Genomic DNA, 20,896 nt, shown 5'->3' on the forward strand with positions numbered 1-20,896 from the left:
AGCGTCCGCGTGCGTCACCCATGTCCCCGTGCCAGCCAGAGTGTCCCTTGGCCCCCGCGGGCAGGGACCCCCCTGACACGGCAGGGCCCTGCAGGGTGTATTAGCGCTTTCCTTTTTTTAACGTTGCTATTTTCTTACAGAAGTACCTCCCTTTGCATGACGGTCAGAGAGGCATTTATTCAGGGAGAAGCAGAGTATAGGTTTATACATTCTTACAGAGCTAGTGGAAATATTTTTAATCCCTCCACAACCATTCTCAATAAACACGGCTGACCCGGCTTGACTGCAACCCCGAGTGGCTTCCGTGCGGGCAGGGGCTGACAGTGACCGCTCAGCGGCTTCTGGCTCCTATTTCCTGGAAAAAGGCTTAAAATGGATGTTGGGGGGGGTTCTGCTGCACCCACAGGGGCACCCAGCTGGGAGGAGGGTGGGAGAGCCCTGTGGGACCCCACCTGGGGGCTGAGGCAGCAGCCAAGGGTGAGGGTCCCCCCAGGCACTGCCCTGGGGTCCCGCTGGTGTGAGGACCGAGATGGGACCTGGGGGAGCAGAGCAGGGATCCTGGGCTGGGGGTGTGATTGCTCTTCATGAGTTGCCCCCCAACATCCTTGTGCCTCCCCCATGATGTGGTGAGCCCTGCTGGGATACACCGTGGGCGCTTGCTATGGCTGGTCCCCCACCATGAGCACCAATGCCCAGTTACCGCAGGTTGGCTTCACCAGGAGCTGGTGGGGTGGTACTGGGATCCATGGACTGTGTTTCTACCTGCCCTCCAGTGGGCGTCATCCATCTGCACCCTGCTATTTCTCCCTGCACCCCACTATCCTGTCCTGTACCCCACTATGCTGCCCCTTCACCCTGCAAGCCCCCTCCCAGCCCACCTGCACCCCAATGTCCTCCACATGGTGCTGGTGGATGGATCCAGCTCAGCATGGGGTGGGGTGCCTGACTACTCTTCCAGGCCCCCCCAAATCCTGCTGTGAACCAGCAGGTCCCAGTACAGCCCAGCACCGTTGTGCCTGCCCAGGGGTGGCAGCCAGTGGGGGGGGTGCCCAGGAGTGGGTGCTGGCAGTTTGGGGGAGCACCCGCCTGGGCCCAGCCCAGGGCAGCGTGTTGGGGCGATCCTGGGTCTCCACACCGTGACACCCAGCAGCAGCCACTACGTGTGTGTTACAGGGCTGTGCTTGTCCCCCTGTCCCCTGCACGGCTGGGGACACACACACATCCCCAGGCACCTCAGAGCCCCCAACAGCCCCTCCCACGGGCATCCCCACCCTGATGCCTTCATTACCCTGAACATCCTCACCTGCACCCCTCTGCTCCTGGACACCAATTTAATCCCAGCAGCCCCAGTGCTGGGATGTGTCCTGTTCAGCCCTGTTCTCTGTGCCCACTGTGGGGGTTTCTTGCTTTACCTGCCCCCACTCAGGTGGTTTATTTCCCCCTGATGGGTACTGGATGTGTTGTGGGATCTGCTGCTGCCATGGTTCCCCCTTTGCTGCCTGGGGTGGGGGTGCTGGGGCCACCTGCAGCCCCAGCTTGTTTGCTGTGCTGAGCACCCCACAGGTAGGAAGCCATGTGCAGCTAGGAAGGTAACTCTGGGTTTTCTGAATAGAGCTGGCAGGGTGGGATGTGCTCCTGGTCCCCCTGGCAGGGCTCAGGTTTGGTGTGGAGAGTGACATCTCAGCGCTGGGGCTGGGGGTCTCTGTGAAAGCCAGGAGGCCATGGGCGGTTGTATGAGGGTCTCAGTGCTGGTTTTAGTAGGAGCTGCCCTATCAGGGTGCTTGCACCTTCTTGTGAACATGGAGAAGGGGACAGAATGCAATCTGGCCCAGGGAGAGGTGGCTGCTCCCTCCAGAGCCCTCCTGGAGGTCTGGGGTCTGAGAGCTTCTCTCACCTGGGACAGCAGTGTCTCGGTGCTGGGTGCTGTAATCCCAAATGGACTGTTTTGCTAGAAAATATTATTTATGAGATACCATTAGATATGCAGGAAGGTAGGTAAGAGAAGCATTTTTGTGCGTAGGGAGTAAAACGCATTTCTGGAGGGGTTTGTGATCTGGGCAGAGCTCCGAACTTTGATCTAGCTGAACAAGCACCCAGAGAGACCCCGTAGCAGTGCTTGGTACTGGTGAAAAGGGGTGGATTTGTTCTAAGTAGCTCTTTGGGGCAGGAAAACAACCCAGCGCTGGAGAAATAGCTGAGGCTGGAGCATTGCATTTCTCTGCTTGCTCAGCCCGAGGGCTGTGTTAAAATCCTGCACGGCGAATGTGACCATGGGGATGTGCATGGGATGGTGCCTCGAGTGCTTTGCACAGCGCTGAGATCTCCGCAGGGCAGAGACTGTTGTGCTCCCATCCAGCACCATCGTTTCCAGTCCTGCCTAACAGGCACAGCGATAACTCCGAACTTGCTGTGAACAGAGCATGACCCAGGTACGTGCCACTGCTGTCCTGATGCATCTGGGCCTGTCCCTGCAAGGCTGAGGGGAGTCCCTGGGGAGGTACGAGTTCATCCTGGCCTTTGCAGGCTGTTCTGCAGAACTTGATCTTCTTTTCAAAAGGTTTTTTCTAATAATCTAATTAACCCCCCTACCTTCTCCCAAATGATAGATGAACAGGTCTTTAATCTTAATCTACATGCATTTTTGAATCATTAGATGGCTAAGGAAGTGTGGTTTGCTGGTTGTTGTTTTGGAGTGTGTGTGGTGTTTGGCTGTTTTACCCCTCTCTTCTCTCCCACTTCCCTGAGGTCTTTTTACAGCCCCTCTGCTTCACTTTCCAGCTGCCTTGTGCTCCGGGGGCTCTGTGCCCCCTGCCCCGCCGCGGGTTCCCGTGCTCGGCACGGAACGCCGGGCGCTGGCGGGCGGGCGCGGCTGTCGGCAGAACACGGGCGGCGCTCGGAGGTTTCCGTTAAGCGGTTGCCTCCTGGCAACGGGACGCGGCGGGGGCATCGGGGCGGGTGAGCGGGCCCGGGGCCGGTGGGTGCCGGTGGGACCCGGGGACAAAGGGGTTTGTCTGAACCTGGGCCTGGGGGCACCGCTTGATGCTTCATGTGCTGCTTGGAGGGGACCGAAACCTCGCACCGAGGGCAACCAGGCCGGCGCGGTTCGGTGTTCTGGGTGCGGATGCCGTGCTGGTTTTCCCTGTAGTGTTTTTGAGGGTTAAGGGTGTAGGAAAAGCAAATGCTGCTTTGCTGGGGCTTGTGCTGGATTCCCCTGAGCTGCGAAAATCCTCTTGATTTCTCCCAGCTGAGACTTAAAGTGGCTGAATTTAACACAAACTGCAAGCAACTGTGCCCAGGCAGGAAGATGTCGCCTGTCAGCAGCCTGGGTGGCTGTCAGCAGAGCCCCTCCCTGCAGGGCCGGCGGTGGGGAGGAGCAGCACGCAGCCCTCCCTCCTCTGGGGAGGGAGCTTTTGTTTGCAGACTAGAACTGGGATTCCGGGCTGTTCGGGAGCCCCCGCCTGCTCCTCGGGACAAAGGGGAGTGGGAAGAGTTGTCATCCCACACACCTCTGCCCCCCAGCCTTGCTGGGTTGAATTGTCCTGCAAGACACTGAGTGTCCAGTGTTTTCCTTTCACCAGTACAATACTGAAGGGTTTAAGGAAAATCAACCAGCTCTTGCGGTGCACTGCTAACAACAGCATCATTAATAGCCACTGAAGCTCAAGTGCTTACAAAACTGTCAATTCCTCTGTTTCCTAGGTGGTCACCCACCAGCAGTGAGCTGCTGGCCCCACGGCATCAAGTGCCTACCCCGGGAGGGTCCTGATGCAGAGGAGAACTCGCCTGCTGTGCCCCTTAACTGGTCGAGATGAGGCTGTGGGTCCTGCCGCCCACCGGTCACCCTCTAATGTGTTTGGGTACAAGAACTTAATTAGCTGCCTGCCATCTCACCTGTCCCTGTACATCTTTGGTAAAGCTGCCCTCGTTTTTCCAAGCGTGGTTTCCCCCGAGGGCCATGGATGGCCTGTAGTGTGGATCTTGGTTGACCATTCTGTCCTTTTAATTCCTCAGGACTTTTGGATGAAAAATCCCTCGAAGCATGTGCGTCTGTGAATAGATTCTGGGCTCATCTGGTTGAAGAAGTCAATAAGGAACGTGAATGTCAAAAAATAATCCAGGAGAGTATCCTATATTTGCAGGTATGATGTCTGGGTTCTGCCATGATGATGTGCTTTAAAAAGAGGGTTTTTCTGCTACTGCCCAAACCCTTAGATGGAAATGCTTTTACTAGAGGCCGCCTCCCACCTTTGTCCTGTTCTTCCATCTGCAGAGTTAAGCCAGGTTAGATGTTCATACTATCACCAGTAAGCACAACGTAAGAGCCTTTACTGACCTTCAGGGAGCCTGCGACTCTAAAAATGGATCAAAACACTCTTGTAACAAAGAAACAGGGTTTGGTCAGGAATGCAAATGCTGTATTTCCAGGAGCTGGTGACAATTTGGCAGACCTGCAACAGCTCCCTGAGCTTTATTTGCTCCACCAAGGAAGATGGAAAGATGAGATGACTTTGTGAGAAGTCACAGCTGGCGGTTGGGACACAGTAAAGCAGAACTGCTAGGAAATGCCTGTCCTGCTTAGGACAGACTTGCCATAGAGCAAGCTAAGTGTAAAGGTAAATCCCCAAAGAGAGAACGTAGGAGATCTGTGTGTGCTTTGATTTGTGAAGAGAGCATTGAAATCTCAGCTCTGGGCCAGCATTTAAAGGCTGTTTCATGTCAGGCTTTGCGCATTACATATGAAACTTAGATATTGCTGAAGATGTTTTGAGAGCCTCTCATCTCAGTGGGTTTGGATTCTGAACCAAGTGAGCGCTCACCAGAGATGAGATGCACTTTCAAACTTTTTTCTGTTGAAATGGAAAAGTTTTGGAGGCTCTTAGAAGCTCAAGACTGGATTTTGGAGGAAAAAAAGAAAGAGCAATGATTTTTCACAACAAGTCAAGTCCTATAGCAACAAGGTGGTAAATGCAAGTCAGGTCTCTTAAGGAACAGTAAACCAGTGTGTGCAGTTCAGATTTGCGTGTGGCTTCAGCGTCCCATGGAGATGCTGGAGCACCACCCGTGAGCAGCGTCCTCTGTGTGCTCGGGCTCTGCGGTGACTGTGGTGCCTCTGCCGGTTCATTCCAGGGGTTGTGCCCCAGAAGAGCAGTTCCAACCTATGCCAAAAGAGTCGATGTGACAGTTCCAGTGTTAAACGAAGAGGGGGATGTCATTGAAGGCCATGACTGTGAAAGTAAACCGCAGGTATGTTGAAAGGTGTTTGACTTCCATGGACCCTGCATTTCAGCATTTGAGGAAGAAGGAGGACACATCTTGGAAGATGTGACAGTGAATTTGGAGTTGCTTTGCTCTTCTGGTTTGTACCGTCGTGAGCAACTCCTAAGGACCAGAGCTTGCTCAGCACCTTCTGTCACGAGCAGGAGCCTGCATCCCTAAATCCTGCCTTGTCCTACTGCATCTCGCAGGCGTAGCCTTGGGGCCAGGGCTGCGAGCAGGGTCGGGCAGCATCCCAAGGGCACAGCATTTTCCCCAGAAATCAAGGGTGCAGATGTCAGGCCTTGCATTTTTGCCAAGGAACAACCCTTGTTTCTGCACCAAGCAGGAAGCTCCTGCACTCTGGGTGTTCCTTACCAACACATTCTGTCTCTGGTCTCATCACTATAGTAGGGACCAAGCCTTGATGTTTAATACTGTGGAATAATGCTACCTTCCTCCCTCCATGAGTTACTTTTCCCTATTTCTCTTTGGACAGAGAGGAGAAAGACGGGAGGAGAAAGACAATCTGCAGGAAGCCTATCGCGATCTGAAAACCGACACAATCCAACTAGAAGAGAGAAATGTCTTCTGTGGCTCCTACAGTGTTCGTGTCCTCATGGACCAGTGAGTAGATTGCCTGGCTGCTCTCTGCACTAACCCTGTAGGGCCCAACAGCAGCTTCTGCAAACCCGTTCTGTTCCCTGCGGTCCTTCTGTGGGAATGTGTGGCTGGAGGGGAGAGTCCCTCAGCATCAGTGTTGAAAAATCCTCAGTGTCAAATCCAGTTTTTAATAAAGATAGCAGGGGAATTTTTAAAGGCTTAAGGGTTGGTGATCCCCAGTGTATCACAAAAGGATACAGAGCACTCTCCCTGTTTTAGAATTACAGAATTGTGTTGATTGGAAAAGACCCTCAAGATCATGGAGTCCAAACATTAACCCACCCCTAGCACTGACCCATGTCCTGAGAACCTCATGTCCGTCTGTCCAACCCTCCAGGGATGGTGACTCCAGCACTGCCCTGGGCAGCCTGTTCCAATGCCCCACAGCCCTTTGGGTTAGAAATTGTTCCCCACATCCAACCTCAACCTCCCCTGGTGCAACTTGAGGCCGTTTCCTCTGCTCCTGGCGCTTGTTCCTGGGGAGCAGAGCCCAACCCCCCTGGCTCCAAGCTCCTTTCAGGCAGTTCAGAGATCAGAAGGTCTCCCCTCAGCTCCTGTTCTCCAGCTGAACCCCCCAGGTCCCTCAGCCGCTCCCATCACACTTGTGCTCCAGCCCCTCACCAGCTCCGTTCCCTTCTCTCAACTCGCTCCAGCACCTATTGAGCTTATTCTCCAGACACAATCTTGAATATGCAGAATTAGGGACCTTGGCTGTGGTGCCCTGCAAAGGATTCACCCATTTAAGAGTGTTGTGTGTCAGGTTGCTCAGTGAAGACCATTAAGCATCAGAGAAATCCCTGTCACAACCTTAGACATGTTGTACCTTGTCACCTGGCTAAAGCTCATCTCAGTCGCTGTTTCTTATCCAGATCAGACCAGAGCAGAATAATCCACTACAGTGGTGGTGACCTGGTAGCCGTTGGCTCTGCAAGCCGAAAAGTGCGGTTCCTTGGCATGCCGGGGACGAAAGAAGTGCCGCCTCTGCTCTCTGGTAGTGCTGGGAGCAAAGCTCTGCTCCTCGATGAGAACAAAGGCTTGGTCCTCAGCACAGGCTTTGATCTCAGCATCAGGTGAGCAGCACAGGGACCGTGCCACGGGATTACCAGCCTCTTGGAATATCCAGGAAAACATTCATCTTTAGTCCTTCCAGCCCATCTTCCTTCCCTCACTTTCGTTATAGTAACGAGGAAAGGACAGTAGATAAGGAAACAACCCCCACTCACATAGGACAGCTTCTCTTTTCCGGTTTCACCTGGTGACGCACAGGTCTTCCTAAAGTGCCTCAAAACACCAGATGTTTCCCAAAGGCACTTGCTGTGAGATTCTGGCCTTGCTAAGGTCAGCACTGAGTTCAGCAAGGCTGGGTCTATCTGTGACAGTTTGGCTGAGCAGGTTTAACAGCCTGGTACCCGCTGCACAGCTGCTCCTTTGCAGACACTGCCCCCTCAGACAAGGAGATGCTCAGCTCTTCCGTGTTATTCATCTCTACATCTCGAGAGTATCACAAGGAGGGGTAAAAGCTGAACAGCAGGCTGTCTGGCTCTGGCACAGCAATACCAGAAATTCATGAAAGGCAGCACTTAAAAAGGGAAAGAGTTTACAGTGACTCAGGCTCTGACCCCCCTGCTCTTCCCTGCTCCAAAATGTTTGTCTGAACAGGTGCTGGTGTTCTCCGAGGCCAACAGGAATCACATTGACACCAGCCACTAAAGAAACAATTTTATCTGCAGAGCTCTACATTTTAAGGTTAATTGGAGGTAGCTGTGCCTAAGGTGGAATCTAGACATGTGTTTCCAGGTAGTCTGCAGGTAGAACAAATGATATTGGTAAAAAATTACTATAATCCTGACTTGATCATTCCAAATACTCTGACACCTTAGTGGAATGACTCCTGGCTTTAGCCTAGTGTGTAGAGGAGAAACGCTGGGCCTGTTAAGTAGGAAATAATAAAATGAATAAGCCATCAATTAAGTTAATCGCTGTATTCCTGTTTTGGTTGGTCCTTTGTAGGTGCTGGAGTATCTACAGTGGTGCTTGTGTGAAAGTCTTCGATGGTCACCGTGGGACAGTCACCTGCTTGGATTTACACGAAGAGCAGCTCGTGTCGGGAGCCCGGGATGGGATGGTAAAAGGTGAGACCAGGAGCTTCCAGACAAAGGCCGGGAGTAGCGAGATGGGCAGAGTGCTGGAGGTGTGACGGGTGACACGGGCAGCGTCTGAATAGAGCAAGGGCATCAATTGGAGGGTGGAGTTTAGCATCCCATTTCGATTCCAGAGCAGCCGAAGCTGTGGCCACGTGCACATGCAAGGTCTCTGTGTCACTGCATAAATTCTCGTTATTTCTGCTTTTATTCACTTTTAAAGGTTTTGTGGCTCTAAGGCCACACCAGCTCTCGGGGAAAATGGTATCAGCTTGCAGCTTTGCCAGAGGTTTCTTTACTATTAATTTGTGACCTTTCTCCCCCTTGCTCCCAACAGTGTGGAATCTGAGGAGTGGGCGATGTCTCCAGACCCTGCAGCACAGCAGCGCTGTCTGGGTGGTCAGAACCGACGGTGCCCGCGTTGTCAGCGGGTGCGAGCGAGGGCTGGTCAGAGTCTGGGCTGCGGATACGGGCGCTCTGATCAAAGTGAGTTTCTTCTTATGTGGATCGTTTTGTGCTAAATGTTTAAAAATCTGTGCTAGTTTATCACAGCCTTTGGTTCCTGTCAAAAATTTTCTGAAGAAAAAAAAAAGCCCCAAACCAAAGGCAGCCTAAACTGGTAAAAGAAACCACAGATTTATTTGTAAGCAAATAATATAAAACTTGTTTGCAAACAACTGTCAATTTTAATGCAGGGTTTGATGTGCTGTGCCTGACCCCTTCATTCCTGTAGAAACGTTCACCTCTGCTCCTGCAGGAACATTCAGACCCTGGGAAGAGGTTGGGGTCTGACCAACAGCTCTTGGGGTTGGGTCTCACCTGTCAGCCTAAAATATGAAACCTTCACAACTGGTAGCAGTTGATGCAGCTGAAGCAGCTGGATGGCTGCTCTGCATTTTAAAGGTTGAGGCTGGAGACTGCTAATTACCTTAGCAGGTGTCCAGAATCAGTGTTAGTCCACATTTGAGAGGAGTGAAGCTCTTTCTATCTGCAAATTGACAGCAATCTAGCTGCAAATTGAGAGCATCTCAGATGCAGGATTTCCCAGCTCCAGCTGAGCTACATTTGCGGTTGTCCCTTTCATTACAGTCAGGGCCATTGGGTCTCTTCTCTCCTGGGTGAGTATTCAATGGATGATAAAGGTCTTGGTGTGGTGACATCTATTGAGCACATAAATAAAGATGGAAAATTAGTGTTAATTCCACACTAGCAGCTCGTTATCAGCAGCGAGCCCGAAATATTTCTGGTGACTATAAACCCAACAGTTATCCACAGAGTATATTGGTACATTAAATAACACCTGATAAAACTATGATATAGTACATGAGGCTGGTATTGGGAATGCCATAAGATACCTTGGCGTATTTACATCTAGATTACTGAGGGTTACACCTATTTCTTTTACTTTGCAGACATTAGAGGAGCACCAAGGCCCAGTGAAGTGCTTGTCCTTTGACCAGTGGCACCTTGTCACAGGCAGCACCGATGGGAGCGCCCTGGGATGGAGCATGTTGGGAAAGCTGAGCAGATGCCTCGTAGCTTTCCACCACCCAAAGTAGGAATCGGATGCGTTTCGAGTTGTATTCAGCAATCTACTAAGTCTGTAAAGAAAACATCTTCCTTATAGAAACACAGAATGCCTCAATTATCAAGCTTAGTATCTGAAATATCCCCACATTCAACAGTCTTCATCTTTAAAAGTGTCAGGCACTATGTGATCATAACCAGTGTTTGTCAGTTAAGACCTATAACAACCTCAAATGCAAATATTGCAACCACTTGTTCAGGAACAGGGATGGCAGGGCATAGTCTAATAATTCAAGGATCATAACCTGTATGCAAGAGGGTGTCATGCTACCTGGTCAAGAGAAGACACGGTCTATGTCAGAGGTGGCCAAGTTATATGCTGAACCCTGCCAACTGTGTACTATGTTATTTTCTAATACTCAGTACAACTGTACCATCATATTATTTTCTTTTACTTTCCTGGACATAAAAATGCAATTCAAAACACGGCAGATGGCCACAGCCACAGTGGCTGCTCTGAGGATGCGCTGGGTTGGTTGGTTTGGGCAGGGAGGGATTACGAAGGACTTCGCTACCAGGCCTTTGAAATATCTCCATGAGCTTCTTTATTCAGGCTGTTGGTGGAGGCAGAGCTCTGCATCTCCTCCAGGACAAAAGAGGGAGCTGATCGCGTCTCCTCGGGAAAGCACGGTGGATGTCCCAGCGCTGCCGTGTTGTGTTTCCAGGGAAGTCGTGTCTCTGCAGCTCCTCTATCTCCGGGTCATCAGCGGCTGCGCTGACGGGAACATCCGTATATTTAACTACCTGACTGGGACCTGCCTGAAAGTGCTGACGGCCGAAACCAGCGGGGGCCCCATCTCTTCTGTCCATGTGTCAGAAAACAGGTTGGTGAGGGCAGCTGTCGTCTCTGAACTAAACTAGGTAGATAACTTGGTAATTGAAGGAATTAAGCATTTTTCCTTCTCACAAATAAGCTGTAAAGGGCTCTACTGCTTGTTGACTGCTTTAATAACTTGGTTTTGTTAGCAGTGGCTAAAAATAGATTTGCTTACTCCATCCAGCAATTGACAATTTCCCGTTTCTATCCAACTTAAGACACACAGAGGAACTGGCTGCCCGGGCAAGCGGTGGAGTCCCCATCCCCGAAGGTATTTTAAAGATGTGGCACCTCAGGCCGTGGCTCAGCGGTGGACTCGGCAGTGCCGAGTTTATGGTCGACTTCATGATCTTAATGGTTTTTTCCAGCTTAAAAGATTCTATGGACCAACTGTAAAGTTGAATTGAGCACCCAAATTTCTTAGCAGGTTGGGGACTCGAGCCAAGGCCTGACAAAGCCTCTACCTGTTCCCTGCCTTACTGCCTCTTTGTAAAAGCCAACAGTGGAAGGTTCTCCCAGGTGTCCTCACATCTGCACCTCTGAAGTGAAGGTGGTTCCCAGCTTCTGCATAAGCAATGGCTAAAATGCTGGTGTTTTGGTCACAGCTCTGAACCACAGCAAAATATGGGCTGCTATGAAGAAAACTCCATCCCAGCCAGGCCCGCTCCACCCCTCCAATTTACATTAAATGTCCCTCATAATATGGTGTCTCCAGTTTCTTTTGGCATTGCACTGATCTAGCTCACTCTACTGCTGCAAGTTTTCATCCTAATCATCTTACAACTAAATTTATTATAGAGCTGAATGAAAAGAGCCCCACAGAGCTCACACAGAGGTTGGGTTACAATGTGCAGCACCACCGATGGGGTTAATTGTTCCTGCTCCCTTAAACAAGTGCAGGTCATCTCAGAGCTGTTGAAGTGCCCGCAGGCACTAAGCCCTGGGTTAATGGTATTGGTGCTTTCACAGCTTTTCCTTCCCTCCTTCAGGATGGTGATAAATTCTCCAGCCGTAGTGCTGGTGTTCCAGTTTGAGGACGTCAGCTGGGACTACACCTTGGATGCTGCCCGAGAGGTGGCGGGGAAGACCAACCAGCAGCAGGCGACTTGGAGCAGAACCGCGGTTCCCAGCTGGCGAAGGCTGTACCACGACCGGATGCGCCGCCTGGCTCTGGAACCAGAAGGTGCTGGCGGCTCCTGTTTTCAACCTGGGTCCGCTGCCGGTCACTGAAAGGCTGGGGAACACCTCAAAACATTACAAACGGCCTCTGCAACACGCTGGCGTTTCCTAAAATGAATTTGAAATAATTGCAAGTATACGGCTGCCTTCATCTTAATCAATATACAGACTCTGTGCTTTTCAAAAGCGCAGTCTGGGAGGTGTGCTGTTGGTTTCAATGGTTCCATCACTTGTAGGCTTTTGTAAAACTTTTGTGCCTTTTTAGAAAGGTTTGGTATAAATTCAAGACATTTGTCCAGACAGTGTGTGCACATCCGCAGGCGTCGCAAGAAGAGCCAGAGGGCACGGGTGTGTTGCAAAGAGCGAGCTTCATTTTAGTTCCCTCTCTACCGGGGGATCTCCGAAGCCTCACGGGAGCTCCCAGCAGAGGTGACACCGGCAGGGACGCAGGCGCTGGTCAGTTCAGCCCTGCTGGGAGCTCTGAGCTGCTGAGCTCACCTGTGCTTCGAGGCTTCAGGCAGGCGCAGCCTCCTGCTCTTTCTCACACCAGAGCAGGAATCTCAGCCATAGTGATGAGGTGCCTGGAGTTTCTCACAGGCCTATGGTATCTAACACAGAGGTTCTGCTCGTCAAGCACACAAGGTCAGTAAAACAATGAGTGTGATGTGTGTGCTTTTTTACAGACAGGTGCAAGTCACTTGAGCGTATTTACATTTAACTAAGCTCCTCGCCAAATCTTCCGCTATATCCCCATACAGACAGGCACTGTCGTTTTTCCAGCTCAGTAACAGAGAAATCAGTATTATTCACATTATTACAGCTGGTGTGCAGGGAAACAGGCTGCTGGTTCAGTTCTGATTTATTAGAAAATACTCCAGAAAGCCACAGGACACCTGCGTTTGGGATCTGCCATCCGTGGGAAATGCAATTGGACAGGAGCAGGCACCTTTTAAATCGTAACACAGTGATTTTTTTTAATCAGCAGTTATTTAATGCAGGATGTATCACAGATCTTCCAGCTCCACAGTCAAACTGTGTATTGCAGGGAAACTGAGAAAGTTTTCATGCTTTTAAGGCCACCAGGTGTTGACCTCACTGATGTGGCTCTACTTGGTAAGGGACACACAGTTTGTAGAAACAGGAAACAAACAGGAGTGCAGCGTATTGTAATTCTAGTGGCAAAAAAGTACGGGCTGTGTGTACATACTTAATATTTTAAAAGATCTACATTTGCTGTCATCTTTGAATGCTGTGAAGTTTTCTGCTAAACAAATGTGTTTGGATTGTTTCTAATCCCTAGATCTTTGGAAGCTGTGATAAGAGGCGAAACAGTAACCAAAGACTTAAATTTTAAAGGTTGGACACCAGTGAAGTTGAGATTACTTTTTTGTTGTTTTCTAGCTCTCTCCAAGAAACCGATGAAATCAGCGGCTTGCCAGCAGCACCCGCATTTGCTCAAGATGAAGCAGAGTTCTCACGTTCAGGCAGAGCAGCGCAATAAACTGTGTGGTCCTGACACCACACAACCCCGCGCCCTCACCTCGGGAAAACTGGCGAGAGCACGTTCTAGAGGATTCCCGGCAGATATTCCTGGTGAGGACCCTTGGCGGGTAGGCAGGACAGCGATTCCTCAAACGAGTGCACCTCAGATAAACTAAAGAATGAAACACGAGGATCTCTGGAAGCCGGGCCTGCTCGGGATGGAAGGTTTGCAGCGCTCACACGCATCACTGGCAGAGCCTGTGATGGCTGCAGAACCTGCTGTGCATTGAAGACACAGGACAAGTGCTCAGCTCTAGCTGTACGGCTCTACTTCTCTGCTGTCTAGGGGGTTTTGTTACATCCTTGTACTATGTTTCATTTCTTAAACAGGTGCAGCAGAACCATGCACAAAATTTGAGGAGCTGGTATTTAATCCATAGCAGCAACTCAGAAAATTGTTTAAAAAAATTACGTGTGAATTGTCTCAGCCAACAGGGTCATATGTATGTGCAGATTAATCAGTTCTAAAGTCCGTAAATGAGGAACAAGCTCCGCTTTCATTAGTTTGCTTTGCTGTGCTCTGCCTTTCTGCACTGAACTTAATGTTCTCTGAACTATATTTCCAGGGGGCAGAAGTTTCAGCTGGCCAGACTGGAAAAGGAGAATTGTTGTTGCAAAGCACTGACATGGGAATGACATGGCAGAACACAGTGACAAACGTATCACTATGGCAAAGTCCGTGGGGCTGAGCATTTTACACAATCCCCGTCCAGTTCTTAGTCAAGGCCATAATCGCACAACCTGCCAATGATGATCAGAAAAACTATTTTTGACTCCTGCTGTGTTGTATTTTTGGGAACAGGTAGCAGACTCCAACATGGCCCTTCTGTCAATGTACCTGCGCATCTTGACAAGGCAGAATCCACTTGGCAATTTGGAAAGAGAAGAGGTGAAAGTGGTCCCATGTCCGTTGACAAGTTCCTCTTAACGCTCAACACACTGCAGAATGCCCGCAAGGCAGCCGCCCTCAGGTACCCCGTTCATCGCCACGCAGAAGTCAGGGAAGTCTGTGAAAGTGAGCAACACCACCCTGAAAAGGTACAAATACACAAACCCTCCCTGCAACGCAAAAACGATCAGGCAGCCCAGCTCCAACGTGCCAAATTGCACAGTGATTCTCTGACCCCAAGGGTAATCTCTGTGCCCTTTGAAACCAAAATGCTGCAGCTCAAGCTGAAAAACTCTTTGCATGGCCCCACTGTGAAGTCCTCCATCCCTGCTCCCTCTGTTGTGCGGCTCAAGACTTGCTCTGGGTTGCTGAAGGAAAAGAAAGCTCCTGGTGAAGTCATTCCTCCCCCTGGAGATGGGGTTCAGGTTGTTAATCCCGTTACAGCTGCTGCTGAGAGGACCAAACCAACGCATGCGACCATTGCACAAACGGGAAAAAAAGTGGTTTCCAGGAGAAAAATCTCTTTTTGCACGAGTGCTGCAGACCCTTCCCAGCCTAACGGTGGGTTCAGGCTTCTGACGGAAAAATGGAAGGAGCGGTGCGAGGCAGCTGTTGCAGCTCAGTGTAAGGCAGAGCAGCAGCTCACGGAAGAACGGGAGCGAGCGCGCAGGAAAGCCTGGCTACGGAAAGCGAAAGGCCTGCCTGTGGACTCTTTCACTGGGGAGGGGAAGATACCCGCTCCTGAGCTGGGCTTTAATACATTTATCTGAGCTGATCCCTCAGTCCAACAACCAACCGTTATCTGAGGGTTCTGGCGTCCAGCTGCCACGACCCATGTAGTTTCTAAGTATAAAAGACGTCTCCCCTGTATGTTTTTTCTGAAGAGATATTCTTGGTGTATTCAGCTATTTCTCAAGGCAGTGAGTGGACTGAGTCCTGTCCTGGATTTATCCTGCTAGACCTGCTGGTAATACAGACACTAATAAAGCTCGACATGTCTCCAAGGTGTCTCAATGATAATAATAAATCTTATTGGAGATTGGGTAGATTGATTAGAGTTTATAAGCTGAAGAAGTGTAGACCGAGCCTAGGGGGTGGTGATCAGTGTCGCAAAGTCTACGTGGAGGCCGGTAACTATTGGTGTAGCACACAGGGCAGTCCTGGGTCTGATTTTGTCTGACATGTTTGTTATAACGGTGTGGATGAGGGGGTGCTGTAAGCAGCAGTTTCACTCTGGGAAACTCCCCTTACAGTAGAGTGGTGGTGATTTTTGATTCATTTATTTGAGCGTCGTCTTCAACTTCCAAACCCTGTGATTAAGTCAGGCCTCACAGTGAAAAATAATGATAGTTGTCCCTCAAAGAAAAAAATGAATGGGTAATTAAAACTAAGGGTCCATGTAGAACCGTGAAGATGTGGGAGCAGGACTGTTGTAGATCTGGGGATGAGCAAGGCTGAGAGGTTGGGTATTTGCCTCACTGCAGCACATCCGTGGTGTGCTACAGGGATTATGGTGTCTGAGGTGGCTTTGCTGACTTCAGTTTTAGAACAGGAAGCAGCAAGGATTTCACACTTGGCCACAGAATGGCACTTTCTGAAAAGCAATCGGGCTCAATCCCAGCGCAGCCTTTGGCACAGCCCCTGGGGAAAAATCTAATAAAGGGAGACTGGTGGAAAAACATCACAGAAAGACTGATGACTTTTCAGTTGTGCTGAATTGAGAAGGATTAGTGTTGTCTTCCTATTTGTAGCCAACAAATCAGCATCTCCCCGTGGGTGTGGATGCTCGGGCGCTTCTAAGATGCTGCAGCCAACAGAAACAGCAAGAAATGAGTGAAAAGGCAGCGCTGGAGCCAGTCCTGCCCTCGGCTGTAGCTCAGCGCACGATGCGAAGCTGGGACCTGGGCATCTGAGATGCCTTGGAAGGGAATTAACATATGGGAAGATGTCATACATGGTATGTGAAATCACTTGTGAAGGTAACTATAAGGAGCTTGTTTTACTATCTTTGCAATTAATTTCTGAATTAAATTGACCTTTCCGTGCACCCAGTCCGTGGGTGAGCAGAGGTGACAGAGGGACACTGGTGTGTGCAGGGCATGATGCGGCCACACACACGGAGATGAAACCAGAGAGCTGGCAAGAGAGTTTTGGTGGAGTTCTACTGTAAACAGGTGCCACTTGTGTTGTACTTGTGTCATCCATAAAGTGTAGATGATATAACCCTGATTCAATAATCATAGAATCATTTCAAGATTGAGTCCAACCATGACCCACCCCTGGCACTGCCACATGTCCTGAGAACCTCATCTCTGCATCATTGAAACCCCTCCAGGACTGGTGACTCCAGCACTGCCCGTCAGCATGGGGACGGTCACGTCCTACTGCTGTCTGCTCCCGGAGAGGGCTGGCGGAGCAGGTGGCTCTGCAGGGCCAGCACCGGGCAGGGGGACGTGGCAGATGGGACCTCCCGCTACCTTCCGGGCCATGGCCAGAGCCTGGGCATCCTCCTGCACGGCCTCACACAGGCAGGGGAGCTGCTCCCTGTTCCCACGGAGCTTTTCTTGTTCCCTCTGTGGTCCAATGCTTGCCACCCCACCGGCCACCTTCATGCTCCCACATCCCCACCTAAAAGCGCCACCCGTGCTCAAAGCCTTGGAGACAGCCCCAAGGTCTGGAGAGAACTCATGGGCTGGGTACTGCTGGGACAGGGAGAGACAGGCAAGGATGGTCAGAAATCCCAACAGGCAGGGGCAGGGACAGTCGCCGTGGGACGCGTCCCCGCTATGCTCTCCTACCATCATCGCTGCTCCTACCGTCTCTCTCCGCAAAGGAAACCATCACGTTCCGAGGATCGCTCGACATGGGGCCACCGCCATTCTCCTCACTTGGGACGGGCCGCCAGGAGGAGCCTGGTGCGGGTCCCCAAAGACCCCAGCAGGGATGGACACCCCACGTACCTCATTGCTCTCATCGAGGATCTTGCACTCAGGGGGCAGGTGGGCTGCCCACTGCTCCAGGTACTGCAGCTTCTGGCCCAAGCACTGGAGCTTCTCCTCCACCCCCCAGGACAGGGTAGAATCATCCTGGAGACAGAACCACCTTGGTGGGCAAAATGAGCCACTTGGGGTGATGGTGGCTGCACCAAGTGTCACCGCGCTGTGTCACTGCACCACCCAGCGCTGGGGGGCTACCTGCCCACCCAGGCGCCTTTGTCCCTTCCTCTGCTCCCTGTGCAGCAGAGTGGCCCGTGAGAGCTCGGGCAGGATGTGCTCCCATGTCCCCCCAGGATGGGACCCTGCCCCATGGTCTCACAGCGAAGAGAGCCTGGAAAGAGGCTTTGCTGTCATCTGCTCTGGGTCGCCCATGGCGTGGCTGGGCTGGGACAAGCACCAGCCGCCTCCTTCCCCAGGGGAGCTGGAGCTGGTCACATCGTTGTGCAGGTTTTGGCAGTCGTTCTCCTTGCTGGTGTTCTCCAGATGACCTGAATCCCAGAGCACGAAATCTTTCCCATTGATATTTGTCCTAAACAGACACGGGTGTCAGAGCCGGCGAGCTCCGGAGTGAGAGCTGTGCTGTCCCCGCGCTGTCCTTTGTCCCTGCGTGAGCGATGAAAGCCTGGCAGCTGTGTGGGGGTGTTATTTTTCTCTGCTAAAGTGGCTGAAGCATTTCAAAGGGTTCCCCAGGTGTGCTTGGCAGAGAGCTAAAGCCAGGCAGCTTTCCCTGGTCTCTGCATCACCCAAGAGAATTCAGTTTTGCTTTTCCACCAAACCGAGTGGTGCCGTGGATGCGCTGGAGGGAATGTCAAGGTCTGATTACAAGCTCGCCCTCCCTTGGAGTTAACCCTCGCGGACTCTCAGCTAATGGCGTTTGGCACTCTGATGTTACACGTGTTTCATCTTTTGGCTGTTTGAAATACGTACGTGTTTCTATAGATACTTTTTCAGGTACGTTTTGTGCATCTGCACATACAAGTGAGAAAAGTCGAGATGTTCAGCCCCACTGGATCGACTGTTTTGCTATGCTGAGAGTGCCACAACAGATTAAAACTGACAACAGTCCTGGATACACTGCTAGATCCATGCAATAATTTCTATAGCAGTGGGGTGTTTCGCATGTCACAGGTGTTCCACATTCTCCCACTGGACAGGCCATCACTGAACGAGCACATTCCACACTGAAACACATGTTATTAAAACAAAAAAGGGCAAATATGGTGCCTCAAGAACAATCAGACAATGCAATATATGCTTTAAATGTTTTGAATCGTACTGTGCCTCCCTCCTCTATCGCAGCAGTGGAAAAACACTTCCGTGTTCCAGATTCACTGTCTCAGAGACCAAAGGTTTTATAACCGGATCCCCTGCACAACAGTCAGTGGCAAGGGCCTGTAGTTAATCGCCTGGGGAAGGGCTCTGCTTGTGTTCTTCTTCCAACAGGACCAAAGTGGCTTCCTGTGAAATACGTTAAACCTTTCTACGAGCTGGACAAACACGATGCAGGACCTAATGCCAGAGATCCAGCATCTGTCCCTGCGGCAGAGGGCAACAAAGAAATAGAAGAGATCAAAGGAAGAGGCACTGCCATATCAGAATGATACAGATTTACATGATGTGGACTGGCGACTAACTGTCGAAAGCACTTTCAATGCATTTATTTTCCTTATTAGTATGGCTAACCAGCTTTCTCCAATATTTGTTAATAACTGTAATTGTTGTAATTTGTATTATTTTGTTGTAGGTTGATTTGCAACAAGAAAATGACACATAAGGTATGACGATCCACAGTAGGCACTCAAACTCACCAACAGAATGCCCCCTTTTGACTTTGGAGGCAAGAGGTGACTGCACCACCACTCCAAAGTAGTTTGCCAGATGACTGTGGTCACAGGCTGGATTGTGAGGCAGTTACACATTCCCCTGAAATCTGGAGCTTTCAGTGAGGAGGTTGACGGCTCTTTAGCACCTTCTGTGCCCCACTGTGCCTGTCCCCACATACATACACCTAGAATGGTACCAAGGTGTTGTCAATAAACTTCACCTCTACCAACCGATGGGTCAGGAGGGGTGGGACCCTTGGTCAGTCGACAGGGTCCTTAACAAAGGAGATGCCCAGACTCGCTGAGAAGCTTCTGGACTATGTTGTAACGCCCACAGCCACATCTGGCCAAACAATGAAACGGGGTTCCCGCCGAAGACCCCCTTTGAGTGGTCTTCTCGGAGCTGCGGGTCTGTGAACTGGAGTCCTTTCCTTAGACAGGAACAGTGTCTAAGGAAACTTCCTGGGATTAATGACACCCCACTTCTTTATTGGAGTGAGCGACTGTTTCTTGTGAGTACCCTGAAGTAAAAGGCCTCCGGTTTTGTTTCTTGTGAGTGACTGCATGCACGTTGTGGATCCTCATTGTTCTTACAATATTGTATTTAAATAATCTCCTTAGCTGCTATCTGAACCTGTATTTTCTCTTATCAGAGTGCTAAATATGTGTAATACTGTTGAACTTGAATTCTAGTGTTTATGAGTGATATCAAGTAAAATAACAGTCTTTGCTAATGTGCAAGGCCTGATTTAGGATTTAGCCAGTACCCTGCAAATAATTACACAGTTTGTAAGAGTTAGGACTGTAAGACAAAATGGCTAACATTATCTCATAGCATAAAGTGATTAGACCCTAAAACTTCACTTTCAGCTCTCAGTCTACGTATATGGGTTTTTGAGGGATTTGGATATGCTTGTGTGATGTTTTTCTTGTAGTCCTTCGAATCATCTGGACAATGATACAGAATGCAAAGAAGAACAAAGCCAGGGTCCTTACTGCACTCATTGAGAACCTGATTTTAAAACAAAAAAGGGGAAAATGTTGGAAAGTCAAATATGGGAGAGCAAGACGTGCGGTTCCAGCCATCTGGATGATAAAGGAAGATCAATACTAACGTGACCATTTGGATGGTCAAAGACATAATACTAACATAATAACATATAAAGGGCCTTGGACAGATTACTTTGTGTACGTTTCTTGTAATTGTAAAAAGTTATAGCCCAGACTTGTGAGAATGGTATCTCGGGCCGGATAACCGCCCCCAAGTGCGTGGGATGTGCGAATGTCCTTGGAGTCCAGCTTTACCAGAGAGAAGTCTTCAACACGTTTTGTGGCTTCTCTGTTCCCCACAGTCCCAGTGCAAAGACCAGACCAAGAGCCTGAAACAACTGGCACCAGGGGAGGCTTTAGATGGGATATAGGGAACAATTTCCTCCCCAAAGGGCTGTGGGGCATTGGAACAGGCTGCCCAGGGCAGTGCTGGAGTCACCATCCCTGGAGGGTTGGACAGACGGAGATGAGGTTCTCAGAGATATGGGGCAGTGCCAGGGGTGGGTTATGGTTGGGCTCCATGATCTGGAGGGTCTTTTCCAACCAAAATGATTAATGAGTTTTTACAGTTTATCTCAAAAGGTGGGAACCCCCAGTTCCAACTCTGCTCTTTACCAAATGCCTTTTAGAGGCTGAAGAGGAAGGAGACGCAACACCTCAGCATATGGAGGGTCTTCCCCAAAGCTTCCCAGTGTCCCTTCTGTCTCCTCTGCACATCAGGGCAGGGCACAAGGGACAAAGTACCACCAGCACGCTCTGAAAGGTCATCATTTCTACCAGCTGCAACCTGATCTGGGTGAAGATGTCCCTGCTCATGGCAGAGGTTGGACTGGAGGAGCTTTGAAGGTCCCTTCCAACCCAAACTGTTCTGTGAGTCTGATTCTGGGATTCCATGATTTTCTTCTCTATGACCTTCAGGCTGTCAGAATACCTGGAACTGGACATTCCCAGCTGTT

At 50.4% G+C, this 20,896-nt stretch overlaps 1 protein-coding gene across 1 annotated transcript; it reads left to right on the forward strand.

Moving 5' to 3' along the window:
• Positions 1-3,702: 3,702 nt before the first annotated feature.
• On the forward strand, positions 3,703-14,893 carry LOC136110128 (F-box/WD repeat-containing protein 10-like). The gene is made up of 12 exons (XM_065853325.2): positions 3,703-3,910; positions 4,012-4,139; positions 5,128-5,244; positions 5,753-5,880; positions 6,786-6,986; positions 7,927-8,048; positions 8,395-8,543; positions 9,470-9,612; positions 10,310-10,468; positions 11,451-11,644; positions 13,042-13,233; positions 13,985-14,893. The coding sequence occupies exons 1-12, from the start codon at positions 3,766-3,768 to the stop codon at positions 14,839-14,841; spliced, it is 2,535 nt and encodes an 844-aa protein (XP_065709397.1). The 5' UTR covers positions 3,703-3,765; the 3' UTR covers positions 14,842-14,893.
• Positions 14,894-20,896: the final 6,003 nt, after the last annotated feature.

Source organism: Patagioenas fasciata, chromosome 19 (genome assembly GCF_037038585.1).
Source record: "Patagioenas fasciata isolate bPatFas1 chromosome 19, bPatFas1.hap1, whole genome shotgun sequence".
NCBI classification, from domain to species: domain Eukaryota; kingdom Metazoa; phylum Chordata; class Aves; order Columbiformes; family Columbidae; genus Patagioenas; species Patagioenas fasciata.